This window comes from Sphaerodactylus townsendi, linkage group LG15, assembly GCF_021028975.2.
Source record: "Sphaerodactylus townsendi isolate TG3544 linkage group LG15, MPM_Stown_v2.3, whole genome shotgun sequence".
Classification (NCBI taxonomy): domain Eukaryota; kingdom Metazoa; phylum Chordata; class Lepidosauria; order Squamata; family Sphaerodactylidae; genus Sphaerodactylus; species Sphaerodactylus townsendi.
Window position 1 is genome coordinate 1,231,908 of NC_059439.1, and position 18,876 is coordinate 1,250,783.

The 18,876-nt window shown below is 50.6% G+C and overlaps 1 protein-coding gene across 1 annotated transcript in view; it reads right to left on the reverse strand.

Moving 5' to 3' along the window:
* The window catches only part of FAM171A2 (family with sequence similarity 171 member A2), a 32,510-nt gene extending 28,192 nt beyond the window's left edge, over positions 1-4,318 (reverse strand). The window contains exon 1 of the mRNA XM_048517572.1: positions 4,129-4,318. Within this exon, the coding sequence (XP_048373529.1) occupies positions 4,129-4,273 (145 nt within the window). The 5' untranslated portion in view covers positions 4,274-4,318. The remainder of the gene's footprint in view (positions 1-4,128) is intronic.
* Between the last annotated feature and the right edge of the window lie 14,558 nt (positions 4,319-18,876).

An 18,876-nucleotide genomic window follows, 5' to 3' on the forward strand; every position in this document is an offset into this window, starting at 1 on the left:
GCTGGGTGGGGAAACTGCCAGAGACTGGGGGGGTGGGGTAGGGGCTGGAAAGGGGACACAGTTTGGGGTGGGAAGCGACTTCAACAGGGTATGTATGTATGTATGTATGTATGTATGTATGTATGTATGTATGTATGTATTTATTTATTTATTTATTTATTATACTTGTATACTGCCTTCCCCTGGAGGGCTCAGGTATGATGTCACGATCGGGGCGGGCCCCCTCTCCAAAGCAGTCAGCTTCTCCAAATGGACTCTGATCTCTGTTGTCGGAAGATCAATCAATCCTAATAGCGGGAGACTGATTCTGCCCCCACTTGAGGTTGGCAACCCAGAGCGGCTCTGTGTGTGTACAGGAGAGCACTTGTGCGCTTGCTGTAGGGAGGGGCTCACGCCAACAGCAAGGAGGTGATTATACTTTGCTTGTTTACAGGAGAGAAACATCAAGACCGAGGAGCTCTCCTTGGCTCGTGATGATCACCGTTTATCAAAATCTACACCTGCAGTTTTCTGCAAAGGGATAGCCGATGCAGACCCGGGGCGGGGGGGCACTCTGGAGTTCTGCTGGGTGCTGCTCCACGAAGGCGACGCATACTTAGCAGTTGTCAGGAGTGACACTAATGCCCCATTTCATTTTAAAAGATAACTAAGTCTGCGCTGTTGATTCATGAGCGACCAACTAGCACTGTTAGCTTCTGACAGCTGCCATCTCACTGGGTGGGGTTGGTGACACGATGACAGAATGCTGCTGCTTGCCCCTCCCTCTCATACAATCAGGATCGTCTTGATGTGCCCACCCCCACCCCCACCCCCCGCCTGTATCTCACCAGCGCAACACACCTGCCTCATTCTTTTCCTTACGGCAGTCACTGAAAGAGACAGGATGTGTCTGAAAGGGATCCTAGATGGTGATGAGCCGAAGAAAACAGAACAGATGCATTTCCCAAAAGGAGAAATCTGCCACTGGAAGTCCAGTGGAATATCAGGGGTGGGAGAGGGACTCTTCAATTCTGAAACAGCGTAATAATACAGAGGAGCTTCAAGTTGGGAATCTGAAAATTCGGTTAAATAGGAAGCAGGCCAAGTAAATCTCAACTTATTATTGAAGGCTTTCACAGCCAGAATCACTGGGGCGCTGTGGGGTTTCCGGGCTGTAGGGCCGTGTTCTAGCAGCATTCTCTCCTGACATTTCGCCTGCATCTGTGGCTGGCATCAGATCCTACCATCAGATCCTCTGAAGATGCTGCGAGCCACAGATGCAGGCGAAACGTCAGGAGAGAATGCTCCTAGAATAGTGATGGCGAACCTTTTCGAGACCGAGTGCCCAAATTGCAACCCAAAACCAACTTATTTATCGCAAAGTGCCTACACTACAATGTAACCCAAAGACTGAGGTTTTAGTTTAGAAAAAAAGGGTGGCTCAGAGGCATGCGTTACTTGGGAGTAAGCTTGGTGGTAGTTGGTGGCTTTGTTTTGAAGCAACCGTGCAACTCTTCCAATGGGTGAATCACAGCCCTAGGAGGGTTTACTCAGAAGCAAGCCCCATTGCCAGCAACTGAGCTTACTCCCAGGTAAAGGATCGCACTTTAGTTCTTCGCATGAAAATCAGTGGGGTTTAACAGCGCTTAACAGGGTTACCTACACTGCTTCTCCAAAACTAGGTCTTAGGTTTAATGCTAATAATCGAGCCCAGCAACCCAGGCCAGCCTACATGTGTATGGGGCGGGGGACGATTCTGTTTGCATGTGCCCACAGAGAGGGCTCTGAGTGTCACCTCTGGCACCCATGCCATAGGTTAGCCACCACTGTCCTAGAACACGGCCATGCAGCCCGGAAACCACACAGCAGCCCAGTAAGTCTCAACTACTTTTTCAGCCTCCACTTTACAGAAGTAAGAAGGCCCTGTGGTACTGTATATCCAGGTGAGGAATTGGCCAATCTTCCACCCTCTCTACTTCTGTGTGTTTTCTCTGAAGTCAATCCTATTTACTGACCTATGCCCCTTACCTGAGAGTAAGCCCTGTTGAAGACAGAGCCTTACTTCTGAGTGGACATATACAGGGTTGTGCATTCTGCTGTGTGTGTGCGTGCGTGCGTGCGTGCGTGCGTGCGTGCGTGTGTAAGAGATGAATTGATACTTAGTGCTGTTTAAAATTAAAATTTTAACAGCCAAAGAGAAAAACAGCCCTCAAGGTTCGACACACTGCTTTTGCTGTGTCAAACTCTGCTTGGGTAACATCTTTAGTACTATCCTGTTTCCCCGAGCCCTTCGGGGGAGGGCGGTTTATAAATATAATAAATAATAATAATAATAATAAGACATCCCCGGAAAATAAGACGTAGTCGAGGTTTTGCTGAAGTGCGCAATATAAGGCATCCCCTGAAAGTAAGACATAGCAAAGTTTTTGTTTGGAAGCATGCCCAACGAACAGACACAGAAAAATAAGACATCCCCTGAAAATAAGACATAGCGCATCTTTGGGAGCAAAAATTAATATAAGGCACTGTCTTATTTTTGGGAAAACACAGTATAACAGGTAGCTGATAACGGATATATATTTGACATGCAAAACTCCTCTGGAAGAAACTGCTTCTGTCAGCATTTGTTCAGGTTCTGAAGATGGCAAAGATTTGGGTGCCAAACTAGCCAAAAAAAGGTGTCTACATTGCCTCAAGGGTGCAAACCACAAATATGATGGATCTTATCCCAAGTCAACTTTTGTTAGTACTGCAACAGGACAACAAACCACAGGGCGCACTTTGTTCAGAGGCTCCAGCTAAGGCTGGGAAGCCACCGTCACACAACTGGTCAAGCAGAAAGAAACCCGTTGCAAAACCCGAGCGGAAAGCGACCAACATAAAACAGCAGCGGCAGCCAGTCGTTGAGATGTGTTGCGGGACAAATACGTGAAAACAATTGTTGCCCAAAACCTCAGGTCCAAACGTGGCAGTCAATAAATCAATGGGTCACCAGGGACTTGTGGGTCCCTGCGCCAAGAAGGTTGGGGGCCAATGCTCCTCCAGGGCCCGTGCCACGAAGGTGTGTGGCGCCGAGAAGGTGCCAAGGATGGGAATTAAGTCAGTGTGGAAACGGTCTTGGGAGGAAGGCACTCAGTAAGGGAAAAGGAGCAGGGTAAGGGATGGGTGGGAAACGTCAGGAAGAGACAGATGATGAAGTTTGGGTCAGGCTGCCGGTGACCTGGGAGATCCGTCCCTGGGATCTGCCATCTTTCCTTTGTTTCCAAAGCAAAAGGAGAAGGGAGTGATCAGGCCGGCCAGCCAGAGGAGTTTCCATCCTCCCTCCGGAACTAAATCGCACCCACCCTAAGAGGGGGCACAATGACCCCGATCTGTGCTTCCCCACCCCCACCCCTCGGGTCAAAAAGATCTGGACTGGGGAAACTGCTGGGTGGGCGGATTGAACAACCCACCCGAGTCAGTCCCAGCATCATTTCCCGATCTGATTCAGGGGCCTTCTTTGATCACCTTTTTTTTTTCAAAGCATGAGATCCACTGGCGAGATCTTATGACCGGCACTGCAGGGACCGCATCTGCACAGTTCCTAACAGAGGTGTCATGGATCAGGGCCTCCACCCCCACCCCCACCCCCACCCCCAATGCAACTCCCTGCAAGGGGGGGGGAGTGAGCAGGGGGGCTGGCAGGCGGCGGCAAGCCAGGCAGGCGAGAGGGGGCAAATCTGCAAAGCTGGCGTGGGGGGGGGGGGAACGGGGGGCCGAATCTGAGCTTCCATCCCCGTCGGGGGCGCAACCTGGCCCGGGAAACGGGCCCCGGCGGCGCGCAAAACCGACGGGCGTGCCCAGGGGGCGGCTCGGCTCTGAGCGGGGAGGGGGGCGGAAGGGAGAAAGGCGGAGGGAGGTCCCAGCTCGCCCCAAGGCCAGGGGGCCAAGGCAGGAGGAGGGGGCTCGCGGGGCGCCCCCCCCCCCCAACTCCTGGAGCCGCCCGGGCCCAGAAGGCGCGCCCTCCAAGCAGACAATGGGGCTCCCCGTCGGGGGAGGGCGGCCGAGGGAAGCCTGTCCCCGTGGAGGGGGGCGGGGGGCACTCCGGGAGGGGGGAGGGATGATGTCATCACGGAAGACCCCCCCCCCGGCCCCCGCACTCACACTCACCCTGCGGGCTGCGGAGCTCCCCGGGCTGCGCCTTGCCGTGCGCCTGCCAGCCCGGGCCCAGCAGCAGCGGCAGCAGCAGGGCCAGGCGCAGGGCCGCCGACGGCGCCCCCCCCCGCAGCACCAGCGCCAGCAGCCGCCGCGGCATCCTCCTCCTCCTCCTCCTCCTCTTCCTCCCGCCGCCGCCGCCGCCGCCGCCACTAGCCGCCCATGGCGCGCCCGCCCATCCGCCCCAGCGCTCCGGCCACGGAGCCGCCCGCCCGCCCGCTCGCCAGCAGCGCCGCCGGCCCGGTGCGCGGCCCCGCAGACGCGGCGGCGGCTCCACCTGCAGGCTCCCGGCGGCACCTCCGCGCGCCCAGGCGAGGCGAGGCTGCGCGCCGCCGATCTCCGCCTGGCAACAGGACGCGCGCGCCCGACGCGCCCTAGCCTCAGGTGGGCCTGGATGGATGGGGGCAGCAGGCGGGGGGGGGGGGCGCTCAGCTCTGCCCCACGGCCCTTTTGCCCAGCGCGCCTGAAACACTCCCCCCCCAGGGTGGGGGGGCTAGAAGGAGCCGGGATGGGAGGGGGCGCAGTTCATCCGGCCTCAACTCGGCCCCCTTCAAGAGCCAGCCTGCTTGGGAGCCCCCCCCCCTGCCCTTTTCACCCAACAGGGTGCCCCCCCCCCCAAGACCTCTGGCACCAGGTCTCATCTGTGGTTTGTAAAACACCACCATCACACAATTCACTCTTGAGGTCACGCGCGCACACACACACAAGCAGCTGCTGGGCTGTCGGCAGCCACAACCTGCCCCATGCGCCCCACACCTGCGCATTGCCACCCAGCACAAAGGGAAGTCCCAGGGGCTCCCCGCCAACCTGCTGCCATCGCGCTGCTCTGAGTGATCCAGTCAGTGGTTGACAAACAGGGATCACAGAAAAAGGCTTCCTTGGTCTGTGCGATCCATATCATTTTGCACAGGCCCATCTTTGCACCATCATGGTCTACCCCTCCCACCACATCTGGCCACAATGTGACCTTCTGTGACTTTGGAGGAGCAGGAGAGTGGAATTCGCAGCACCTGTCGTGCGTCCAGTACAACCAGCTACTGCTTCACATATGTTGTCAGTCAACCCCCCCCCCTTCCCCAAAAGCCTACACTGCCCACAGAGGTCCTGAGGTGCCTTTGGGGTCTGCAACCGGCGGCTCTCCAGATGTTCATGGACTACAATTCCCATCAGCCCCAATTGGCCATGGTGGCAGGGGCTGATGGGATTTGTATTCCATGAACATCTGCAGAGCCGCAGGTTGCAGGCCTGGACGTTCAAGAACAAGACTCTGTGTTCATGAACTCTTTGGTCCATGAACATCTGGAGAGCCGCAGGTTGCAGACCCCTGTGAGCCCTTCCCAGCTGCTGACTAGAGAGGTGAAATTGCCTAAAACTTTGGGCAGCGTACATCCGGTGTTTCATTCCAGCCTCCTGCAGACCGGTGGCCCCCAGAAGTGGATGTGCCTCCTCCTTCTCCTCCTCCACGTGTGGATCAGCAGGAGCGCCACCATGAAGTTACCCATATCTTGGACTCACCTTTGTATTGTGGCCACCTGTAGCGCTTGGTCCCTTGAAAACTCTTCTCTTGGGGGGGTGGGCGGAGAATGAGTGGGCTGATGCTTCTGATGTTCAGGCCCCCTGCCTGGCATCTGAGTTCCATCACAAATACCCTCACCATCCTGGGGTCCCCTAGATTATTGTTAGGGGGGCAGTATGTCATGAACAGCCCCTTTATGGGTTGCTCCTGCCATGTCTCCCACCCGGGACGTGAGATCCTTTCTCTCCTTATTCCCCCTCCCTCTTACTTACGGTGGTTGGTTGTACTTTCTCGCTTTGTATTTTGGCTTTCCAAACCTGGCCTTCTCAGCCCATGAGACACCTGCTGTCGTGGTTCTGCCGGTGGCGGGGAATGTAGGTCGCTCTCACCCCAGGACAGACTGCCTTGTCTCAGGACCCTGGTGGGCTCCCATCCCCTCCCTCTTTGGGAATTGGTAGTCAGGGGTAGGGTTAGGTGATGTGGAGTGTATCATGGAGGGCAATTTATTGCTCATGCTCTGGTTGTGGACCTGGACGACTGAATGCTTATTCCTGATGCTGATTCATAATAAAGAAATCATCTGAACGCAGAGTCTTGTTCTTGAACAGTCCAGGGGCAAGACACGGTCCCAGTGCCCGGCAACCGCTTACTGGGTTTTAGGCCATCCAGGCCCCTGCTGCCCCTTTTATCCCTTCTCACCAGATTTCCCCCCCCCCCGTCCTTTCCCCTGGCGCAGGGGTCTGCAACCTGTGGCTCTCCAGATGTTCATGGACTACAATCCCCATCAGCCACTGCCAGCATGGCCGATTGGCAAAGGCGTACTGGGGGTAAATGGCGCCCGGAGACAAATTGTCTCCAGGATGCTCCCCCAGGCTCTGCCCCCTCACCACCCCAGCTCTGCCCCTGATGCCCCCAGGCTCCACCTCCGCACTGCCCTCGACCCCACCCATGTCACCATGGACATGGGCAAGGTCTAGGGTGCCCACCGCCAGCTGGACTCCCAGCCGGCAGCCTGCAATCTCTTTTGACCTCCCCTCCAGGCCCGGAGGGGAGGTCAGAAGAGACTGCAGGCTGCCAGCTGGGACCCCAGCCGGAGGGGGGGGAGGAAGGGAGGGGGGAGTCCAGGGGGGTTGAGGGCGCTTGGAGGCAGTAGGAAGTCCGGGGTTGAGGCACACAAAAACGACGAGGCAGCAGGACACGTGGGGGGCTGATTTTGCACCCCCCACGTGACCAGAAGAGTGGCGCCCGGGGACAAGGGTTACCCCTTGTCCCTAGGTAGACACGCCACTGCCAATTGGAGAGCTGTAGGTTGCAGACCCCTGCCCTGGCTCTCCCTTTATAGTTGCTCCTCCTTCTTTGCAACTGCAGGCAGGGCTGGTTCTCTGGCTGTCTTGCCTCCGTGGCTGTTTGCATGAGAGATCTCCAAAAATACCAAGGTCATGAGGTGGAGACAGGCAGTGGCAAACCACCTCTGAACGTTCCTTGCCTTGAGAGCTAGGGGTCACCGTCAGTCCGATGAGACTTGACAGCAAGAAAACAGAAGTCACATCCATACTTGTGATTTACTTCCGTTCTGTTTTTTAAACTTCTGGTTGGTTCTACAACCCTACTGAATGTCCCATCCTGCCCACTGTATTGGCTCACTCTGTGCAATCTGCCACAAGTCCAAGTGAGAAACGTAGTGGAATGCAAATTTAAATAAGAGTAAATAAAAAACAAAAGTATGTACCTTGCACAACACCGATGGGGCCTTGAGCCGAACATTTGCAAGCAGTTTTGGCTTCCAATGGTAGAGAATACTTCATATTTCAGAATAAACTGAACAGCCAAACTAGTGGTTTATTTCAAGAGCAAATGGCAACTTCTGCTTATGAAATAGAAAAATGCTTCACCATCAAGGTGAGATGCCCCCTTCAACAAGGAACCACCAACAAGATGGTGGTGATGGCCACTAACCTGGATAGCTTTAAAAGGGGCTTGGACAGATTTATGGAGAAGTCGATTTATGACTACCAATCTTGATCCTCTTTGATCTGAGATTGCAAAGGCCTTAACAGTCCAGGTGCTCGGGAGCAACAGCAGCAGCAGAAGGCCATTGCTTTCACATCGTGCAGGTGAGCTCCCAAAGGCACCTGGTGGGCCACTGCGAGTAGCAGAGAGTTGGACTAGATGGACTCTGGTCTGATCCAGCTGGCTTGTTCTTATGTTCTTAAGTTACCACCATTTAAGATGGTTTCAGTATCCTCCACAGCAGACCCACTGTGTGTATAACCAGCCTGTTTTTCCACCCCCGAGTCCTAGCTTGGAAGTGACTCCAAAATGATCTAACATCCCTTGGTCAGACAGAGCTAAAGGTACACGGGGATGGTTGGTGGAGACACCATTGAACTCGGGCTTACTGGAGAACATTCAAAGCCAGAAATATCTAACTGTGGGAGGAAGACTCATCCTTGAATACTGGAGGAAATCCTGATAGGTGGGGAACCATTTGGAGATGGATGAGGAATGAATACACATTGTTTGTTGCACAAATGGCCTGCAGGAGAGGACTTCTACTGAAGAGGTCATTTGGAAACAGTTTTGCTGTATTTATTTAAAATGCTATAATCTGTCTTTGTGAAGTTCAAAGCAGCACGTGCCGATCGGAAGACGACAAATGAAACAAACCAAAGACTGGAAAAGCGTAAGCTGCGATGGAATCGACAATCCAACAAACGCATTATACTTTCTTTGACTCGACTGCTGGTGATTTCAGTGGTGGCGTGAGATTATTTTCACAGGCATCTAATAGAAATGGCATGATTTTGCAGACTCCATTTCCGATAGTCCTGTGGTGGCGAACCTTTGGCACTCCAGATGTTATGAACTACAATTCCCATCAGCCCCCATTTTTTCTGCTTGGTGAAAGGCTGGCTGGGAGCACTTTACAGGAGTCAAACACCTCCCAGTCATGGCTGGCCTTTTAGGATGGATGGGGGAAGAAAGAAGTCGTTCCTCCTGTCCTCAGGGTGCACAGTGGAATTATAACCTTCTCCCTCCCCAAGTCCTGGACGCAGCTGGTGCTGATGGGTGGCATGAAGAGAAAGGGACCCAACGAAGAGGGCGGGCCCAGGAGCAACAGGAGAAAGGCAACTGCAGGGCTGGGCCGGCATCTCCCTGGCACCGACATAGGAGGGATCCAAGAGGGAATGAGATCCGACGTAAGGCGATCCTGGATGTACAGAATGACGGGACCACAGATTATGTTTGGGGGTCATTTGCCAGCAACTCCTCGTCCTCTGTGGGAGGGCGTGTTCTTTTGAAAAAACCAGTCTGGGAAGGGAAAGAGGGAGGAAGGAAGGATAAAATGGTGGTGGTGAAAAACATAATCTGTCAAGCCAGCAGAAACCAACAAGCAAGTGAAAGATATACCCATGCAAACTATTGCAGCAGCTGCATATGGATTTAAGCTGCCACAGATGTGTTAGAAAACATCCTCCATTCAAATGCGCCCAGCACATCTGGCTGTCCATACATTGCCAAAACTAGAGCTGGAATAGATGGGGCGGAGGTTTAGGCACAACAACTGATCTGGGAGAGCCAGCATGCTGTAGGAATGTGGTGGTGAACCTATGGCACTCCAGATGTTCATGGACGACAATTCTCATCAGCCCTTGCCAGCATGGCCAATTGGCCATGCTGGCAGGGGCTGATGGGAATTGTAGTCTATGAACATCTGGAGTGCCATAGGTTCACCACCATGGGTGTAGGAGTTAAGATGTTGGAGGTTTGAAACTTGCTGGCGGACCTTGGACCAGACACACTCTCTCACCCTCAGCCCTGGCAAGTATTTGGATGGGAGGCCTCCAAGAAATACCAGGGGCGTGATGCGGAGGCCGGCAATGGCAAACCACCTCCAAATGTCTCCTTTCTTGAAAATCCCACCAGGGGTCGCCATAACTCAGCTGTGAGTTGGCAACACACACCAAAAAAAGCTAAACTGAATTCCAATACACACACACATGCATTTTTTAGCCTAATGGTTTTTTTAAATTGTAGGTTTTACCATATTTGTATTTTTAAAAAAACCCAGAAAAACACGGTATGAAATACTGATTTTGGAGAGTTCATATCTAATACTGTTACCTGGAAGGGTATCAAGAGGACATTTTTAGTTTTGTCCTTCAAAAATCAAAGATGAAATCTGAAGACTTAAAATGTAATTTTAAATCAAAATTCTAAAAGCCTGTCCAAATTTCCACAATATTTTAATTTTAAATTCCCACAGGTGTGTGCTTTCTGTCTTAGGAACGCCTGTGTGGATTAATGCTGTCCTTTCTTTGGGTCCTTGGGCTGGGCCAGCCAAGGGGTCTGCAACCTGTGGCTCTCCAGATGTTCATGGACTACAAATCCCATCAGCCAATTGGCCATGCTGGCAGGGGCTGATGGGATTTGTAGTCCACGAACATCTGGAGAGCCACAGGTTGCAGACCTCTGGGCCAGCCCAAGTCACTCACCTTCCAAAACAGAATAATGAAGGCAGCAAGAAGGAAAAGGCCAGCCAAGACCGCTGCCACGATCCACCAGACGGGGATGTTCCTCTCTGCAGCAGGATTCAGCCTCTCCACCAACGTCTCTGCCTGGGAGTGGGGGCAAGTTTGAGAGACTGCTCACGAACTGACCCCCCTCAAAGTGATCCTGACCACAAGACATCTTCGAATTGACAAAATTAACATCTGTCAAATTCAGAAGGCAGCCCTGCTGGGATCCGCACGAATACTACGCCGATACACTACAACTTCCTAGGCCTCTGGGTGAGGCTCGAATTGTAATGAAGGCCAACAACCAGCTAAAGATCTGGCAGCTGTGAAATCTACCATAATAATAACAACAATAACAACAACAACAACAATAACAATAATGCACACATTATTCGTTGATACATCACACAGTCCTACACGCTTGGGAAGTGTCCGACGTGTGATATAATACAAAATCCAGCAAATTGATCTTGTTTGCTGTGTATTACTGTTTTTGTATCAATTAAAAATAGTTTATTATTATTATTATTATTATTATTATTATTATTATTATTATTATTATTATTATTATTATTATTATTATTAATTCGAATTTATATACCGCCCTCCCCTGAAGGGCTCAGGGCGGTGTCCAACATCATTCATAACATTACAATCAATTAAAACAATTACTACCCATAATTAAAAGAACCGTATATAATGGCAGGTGGCTTCAAACTCCCACCCCTCCCCCTTTCTTGTGCCCACGGGAGACCAGATGTTTACCATATAGCGCGATATCGATGTTACTCCAGCTGGCCAAATGCCTGGTTTAAACCAGCAGGAAGTTTTGCTGGACAGAAACCTGTGTAATATCAAAATGACCACTAGAGGGGGGGAAACCCATACAGAACAGGACCCCCCCCCCACCCCACCCCCAGGAAAAGGAGTTTACAAGCATATAAAATGAGAATTTGGAACAGCCCAATTATCTTTTTAGAATACCTCCACCACCTCTGTTTGCTTCCTGCCTCTCCCCACAACAGATCAAAGCCACAACAGGCCGGTGAGAGCCATGCCCCCCCCCCCCCCAAGCACATGATGTCTTGCCAGTGAATGTCTTTGCTGGGTCAGAGTGCTGTTTCCGGCCCTAAGGATGCCAATCTCCAGGTGGAGGCAGGAGATTACAGCTGATCTCCTGAACTACAACGAGCAGGTCCCCTGAAAAAATGGTGGCTGTGGAAGGTAGACTCTGCTGGAACACGGGGCTTGGTTGGGAGGGATTCTTGATTCAAATTCATGCCCTATTTCAGCATTCGCACGGCCACCCAGGTAAACAAGGAGAGGACAGGAACAGCCATCAATCAATGAAAGCCACCCAGGGGAGGCAGCCTGTCAAACCAACAGGCCCATGCGCAAGTATTAACCCTTTCTCTCCCTTCGCTCCCCACCCCGGCCACATTCCCCCTTATGGCTGCTGGTAGAATGAGGTATGCTGGAAAAAAAAGGATTACATTAATTTAAGGCCATTGGAAAGAGCCATGATGTAGGTGTCAATCAAGTTGGCATTTCAAAGTTAAAATAGGCCCCCTCCCCCCCAATTTCATTAGCTTTGGGGCCAAATTCAAGGTTCTGGTATTGACTATAAAAGCCCTATACAGCGGGGTGGGGGTGGGGGTGGGGGTGGGGGGCAGCCTAACTTAAGGCCTGCTTTCTCCCATATGAACCCACACATTTACTTTGGTCATTTTGGGAGACTCTGCTTTGGCCACCCCACCCCCCACCCCCCTTGCGCTATTTGAGACTAGAAGATGACAATCCGGAAGAGGGCCTTTTTTGGTTGTGGTGCCAAAACTTTGTAACTTTGTGGTGCCAAAACTTTGTAAACTTTATGGTGCCAAAAATTATTCTGCGGAATCCCTCTATTGCAGTGGTGGCGAACCTTTGGCACTCCAGATGTCATGGACTACAATTGGCCACGCTGGCAGGGGCTGATGGGAATTGTAGTCCATAACATCTGGAGTGCCAAAGGTTCACCACCACGGCTCTATTGCGTTCTTCCGTCATCAGCAAGTGAAGTCTTTGCTGTTTGTCTGTTTCGGCATGCCCCCAAGCACTATTATTGGCTGTCCTCCCTGGCTGTGGTGTTATGTGTGTTTACATGTTTTTATTGAATTGGTTAATATATGTTTTATTTTAAATGCCGCTTTAATATTTAAATGCTCGTCGTCTCACGGACCCATTCAAAAGTGGGGGCAAATCCAGTGGTGGGATCCAAAAAATTTTAACAACAGGTTCCGATGGTGGTGGGGTTCAAACAGTGGCGGCGCCGCACACACGCCCCTCCAGTCCCTATTGGGCAGGGAGGCTGCTTCAGTAACCCCTTCTCGGCACTCAGAAAAAATTAGTAACCACTTCTAGAGAAGTGGTGAGAAGAAGAGTTTGGAAGAGTTTGGATTTATACCCCCCCCTTTCTCTCCTGCAGGAGACTCAAAGGGGCTGACAATCTCCTTGCCCTCCCCCCCCCCACAACAAACACCCTGTGAGGTAGGAGAGAGAATGCTCAGAAGAGAGAGCTCAGAAGAACTGTGACTAGCCCAAGGTCATCCAGCTGGTGTGTGTGGGAGTGCACAGGCCAATCTGAATTCCCCAGATAAGCCTCCACAGCTCAGGCGGCAGAGCGGGGAATCAAACCCGGTTCCTCCAGATTAGATTAGAACTGGTTGGATCCCACCTCTGGGCGAATCCACTTGTGCAAACAGTGTGTCACCGGTGCATTTGCCCTCCCTGGGACACTTGTCCTGGCAGAGGGGCGTTCCGCTGGCTTGCAGCTGCCATCACCCTCCCCCCCGCCACGCTGGGATGTGGTGCTGGAAGCCACGTCAGCGCCCCACGCCCCTCCCCCACTGCTGGCATGGGGGGCAGGCTGGAGAGGAGCCAACGTTAGTCATCTTCCTCCCGGCCATTAGCCCCATTACGCCGGTCATCGGGGGCTTTGGCTTGCGCCACCGGCTATTAGGTCCAGCGGGGTTAGGGTTCTCAGCACCAGTGGGTGCTTTTCAATCCTGCCTGTGCTGCTGGGAAGCCTCGATGGGAGGGGCAGGGCAGGGCAGCTTGGCACCTGGCCAGCCGACTGACCTGTTGGGTGGGGCTGCCAGGGACCCTATTTAGGTGGGGAAGCTGCATAGAAATGTTTTAAATAAATTTAAAGTGGTTTTTTTAAAAAAAAAACATAAGCATTCCAACGCTTTGGGAATCTGTAGAAAAATTCATGGCAGCAGTGTGGATTTCCAGACATACCAGGGAGGTCCCGTTGGGTAGAACTTCCTGCTGTATCTTGTAGGGCATTCCCAAAGTGCGGAACCAGGCCTGCGACTGGATGAGGAAGTGCTCCAGTGGGCGCTGTGAGAGGAGGAGGGACAAACATCACACGAGTCTCATGATTAGGGTATAATCTGAGGTTGCAAATGCCTGAGCAGGCCAGGTGCTCGGGAGCAGCAGCAGCCGCAGAAGGCCATTGCTTTCACCTCCCGCACATGAGCTCCCAAAGGCACCTGGTGGGCCACTGCGAGTAGCAGAGGGCTGGACTAGATGGACTCTGGTCTGATCCAGCAGGCTCGTTCTTATGTTCTTATGTATATATAGAGGGGAAGGAACATGTCAGTTCAGCCTCGTAACTCAGAGGAATGTAGAAAAGGACCTTCAAGGTCATCTGGTCCAACCCTCTGCACAACTCCGGGCATTCCCAATTACCTCCCCCCATTCCCGCACTGACCCCTACTCTGTGCCCAGAGGAGGGCAGAAAGCTTCAAGATCCCCGGCCAATCTGGACTGGAGGAAAATTCATTCCTGGCCCCAAATTTTAGGAAGAACTTCCAGAAGTTCCCCAAATTTTAGGAAGAACTTCCAGTCAGGGTTGTCCAGCAGTGGAATATGCTGCCTCAGAGCATGGTTGAGTCTCCTTCTTTGGAAATTTTTCAACAGAGGCTGGATGGGCGCTTTGATTGTGTCTTCCTGCACGGCAGGGGGGTTGGACTTGATGGCCTTTGGGGTCCCTTCCAACTCTAAGATTCTGTGATCAGACCCCACAGGTCCCTGGTCTCAGTGGACAGAGTATCCCAACAGGCTGGGACCCAGACCAAGAATGCCCTCATCCTGGTGGAGACAGCTGGACATCTTTGGGGCCAGGGACCGCCAGCAGATTGTTGTTGGCCGAACACAAGGAAGAGCAGAAAAGGCAGGAGGGGGAAATGGACAGCAGGAGAGATTACTGGACGACTGCTCACCAGGTAGGGCTACCAGTTTCAGGATGGGATAGACCTAGAGCAGGGGTCTGCAACCTGCGGCTCTCCAGATGTTCATGGACTACAAATCCCACCAGCCCCTGCCAGCATGGCCAATTGGCCATGCTGGCAGGCAGTAAGATCCATCGGCTATCAGAGAAGCAGGTGAACCTAGAAAGGATCTGCGAAAGACCTAGAGATTTTGGAGGTGGAGCCTGAGCAGAGCAGGGTGTGGTGTAGCAAAGGAGGGAAGCAGGTGAGTCCCTCCCCCCGCCCCCCATGCTTACCTCCTGGAAACTCTGTGGCCCCAGCACGGCATGGATCGTGACCGAAGCGCCTTGCCCTCTCTCCAGCGCCCCCACCTGGCAGAGGATGGCAGCACAAGCCCAACTGCTACAGTTCTGCAGGGAGATCAGATTTCAATCGATTACATTTCAATTTAAGTTCACTAGATGGATTTTAAAAAAACTTATGGGGGGGGCTGCGCTCCATTTTATTCTTGTTCCATCAGTCCCCTTGCAGGCCCTAATGGGATATGCATATTTTCATAAAGTAATAATAAATGTTTTGTCTTCAGTATACTTTGCCAAAACAGGATTACGAGAAGACTTGTACAGGGATATGTTCCTGCTGACCACGATCGACATAATTCATGCCGTAGCATTCCCCGTTGCTATGTATGGGTGTGAAAGTTGGACAGTGTAGAAAGCTGGCAGGAAGAAAGTAGATTCCTTTGCCATGTGGTGTTGGAGGAGAGTATTATGGGTACCAAGAACGGATGAAAAGACAGATCACTGAGTTCTAGATCAAGTCAAGCCTAAACTCTCCCTAGAAGCTAAAACGACTAAACTGAAGCTATTGTACTTTGGTCACATTATGAGAAGAGAAGAGTCACTGGAAAAGACAATAATACTAGGAAAAGTTGAAGGCAGGAGGAAGAACCACGAAGAGATGGAAGCCATGACCCTGAGTCAGCGAGACCTGAACAAGAGGACATTTGGGAGGACATTTATTCATACCCTGTTTCCCCCCAAATAAGTCCTGCCCCGAAAATAAGCCCTAAATGAAGAAAACTTGTACCAACAGGCTACAATAATGACTTCCAAAAAAATTAGTTCTCCCACTGGAGTAGCAATTTGCTTTTAAGTAACCAAAGTAATTTTATAATTTTACAAACAGTAACCAAATGTTTTGGAAAAAATTGTTTACATTCTCCCATTGGAGTAATATATATAAACATAAGTTAGAACGGCACGGCAGTGTAATCTCAATGTAAATAGAACAGCTAGCCAGATTCTAGATAATTAAACCAACTGGCCTCGTTAAACTTCACGGCTGTTAAAGGCAGGTCAGGGTTTTTCAAAGTATAATAATGGTTACAATCAGGGAGGACAACGCTCTGCAATTGGTTTGTTCTTATGCCTCTCGAAATGTCCCTCAGTGGGAGAACTAATTTTTTTGAAGTCATTATTGTAGCCTGTTGGTACAATTTTTCTTCATTTTCACCTTGGTGTGTACCTTCCCCTCTTGCTCAGCACCGAAAATAAGCCCTAGCATGATTTATCAAGATTTTTGGAGGATGCTTGAAATATAAGCCCTACTCCAAAAATAAGCCTTAGTTACAGATTTCCCAAGCCTTCTCGGATCACTTGTGGGCGCAAAATCATGGAAAAAATTAAGACATCCCCTGAAAACAAGCCCTCATGCATCTTTTTGGAGCAAAATTAATATAAGATACAATGTATTTTAGGAAACATTTATGCCATATAATTCCAGTCTACACTCTATTAACCCAATTGACCTAGACTGGAGACATGTATAATAACAAGCTATGTGACCCTGTTTCCCAGATATAAAGACATCCCTAAAAATAAGACATGGTAGGTTTGCTGAAGTGTGAAATATGGGGATCCCCGAAAGTAAAGGCGTAGCCAAGTTTTTTGTTTGGAAGCATGTAACCAGACAGAACACTGAAAAAGCTGTAAGAACATAAGAACATAAGAACAAGCCAGCTGGATCAGACCAAAGTCCATCTAGTCCAGCTCTCTGCTACTCGTAGTGGCCCACCAGGTGCCTTTGGGAGCTCAGATGCAGGATGTGACAAGACACATTCCTAAGAAAGAAATAAGACATAAGCATCTTTGGGAGCAAAGGGTATAAGACACTGTCTTATATTCGGGGAAACACGCTATATATATAGGATGGACGATACTCTCCTGTTTCCCAGATTTCCCCCAGTCTCACCACCACCACAGGTCCCTGTAGCATTGCTGGGTCAGCCTCTGCAATCACATCATGTTTCTCGCACCATTTTACAGGCCGAAGTGTCTCGTTGTGGTTGTGAGCGGCTGTGGGCCCCACCACCTCCAGCTACAAGGAAAGGATAAAACTCAGGTGAAAGGCAGTTTGTTGCCTCTCCAGAGGATTGGACCAACTTCCCCACAGTAACGTTTTTTAAAAAGTAAATAAAATTATACATCAATTGGGTTTTCCGGGCTGTTGTGGCCGTGGTCTGGTGGATCTTGTTCCTAACGTTTTGCCTGCATCTGTGGTGGCATTTTCAGAGGTTTATCACAGAGAGAAGTCTGTCACCAAACACAGTGCGTAACAGACTTCCCTTTTGTCATTCTACCTCTGAAGATACCAACCACAGGCTGCAAGCAGCTTCAATAGAACAAGACCCACGAACCACAATACCAACCGGAAAATAACCTAACTTCAATTGAATCCGGCAGTGAAAGCCTTCGACAATACGTCTATCAATTGTTCGTTTAGAACCTCCATGCCTAGGTGGAGTTTGAGTTCCGGAGGGCGATCGTGACCAAGAGCTCTTGCCCTTACAAGAGCTCTTGTTTTAGGGTACCCTGGAGATATAAGGCGGGGAAAACACTGATCGTGGAATGTGGTCACTGGCTGCTGCCTGTTTAAGAACATAAGAACATAAGAACAAGCCAGCTGGATCAGACCAGAGTCCATCTAGTCCAGCTCTCTGCTACTCACAGTGGCCCACCAGGTGCCTTTGGGAGCTCACGTGCAGGAGGTGAAAGCAATGGCCTTCTGCGGCTGTTGCTCCTGATCACCTGGTCTGCTAAGGCATTTGCAATCTCAGATCAAAGAGGATCAAGATTGGTAGCCATAAATCGACTTCTCCTCCATAAACTATCCAAGCCCCTTTTAAAGTGATCCAGGTTAGGGGCCATCACCGCCTCCAATCACCACCTCGATCACCACCTCTGTTTGTTTCCAAGCTGAGGTTAAAGGGCAGGTTTTTAATGTTCAGGTCTTACCAGACCTGTGGTCTACATATCCAAAAGACTCTTCACCAGCCTGAACACCAGGGGCATTCCTGATGCCCACATTTCCCTTCCATCCCCTCCCATAAGAAAGGGCCTCCCGGCTGCTCGTTCCAGGACTTGGAACGATGGCTCCAGAACTTAGGAATGGTCCCTTCCGGGGTCTCATCCACCCACATTTCCTGCCAGCTATCTACATGGCTTTGTTCGGAAGGGTTGTGAATCAAAATCCACCAGCCAGTTGGATGCTATTCAGATTTGGTGGTTTGCTGGTTTTGGGATGCTGGCTTTTACCTTTGGGCGGATTTCAGAATTTGGAGGCCATTTTATATTGGTTGTGTAAAAAATGTTTTGTTTGTTGCAAAGTGGAGAAAGGCTGGAAGAACAAGGTACAATTTAAAAATATCATGCAGGTTTGTGTCTGGCATATTTCTTTCTCAACTCATCTCTTTACATTCAAGGTGGCAAACAATGCAGGAACCACATCGCAAGGATAACAATAACAGTCTAATTGACAAAGGGCTTTTCTGCATTCTTATTTTCCTTGCTTGTATGTTCCTGATTCTTGGGAGTTTCCTTTTCTGCCCGTGTTCGCTGCCTCTAGTGGTTGATTTGATATCATGCAGGTTTGTGTCTGGCATAAAAACCTGCAGTTTACAGGTACAGCTTTTTACGCAGGACACAAACCTACGTTGACATCGAATCAACCAATAGGGGAGCAACAACAACAACACAACAACACAAGCCTTTATTGGCATATAAAACAGGACAAAATTTTAAAACAAAACAAGGTTAAGAAATACCAGTTAAAACTACTAATTTCCAGTATAAAATTTGCAACAGTTTCTACAAAAGAGCACATCAGAGCTGTTCAGGGAGTTAGGTCTCTTACTCATGCCACGCGGAGAACTTTGCATAAGAAATGGAATTCATGTAACCATAATGTCTCATCGTATCTGTATGTTGGGGCATACAAACGAGAGGAAAATGGTCAAAGTGTTTCAACCCGTTAGTCATCCATCCATGAGAGACAAAACTCTTTTAGAGCGTTCCATATTCTTAAAATCTTCCCTCCAGCAGAGCCCCAGTGGCAGCACATTACATCTTGCATT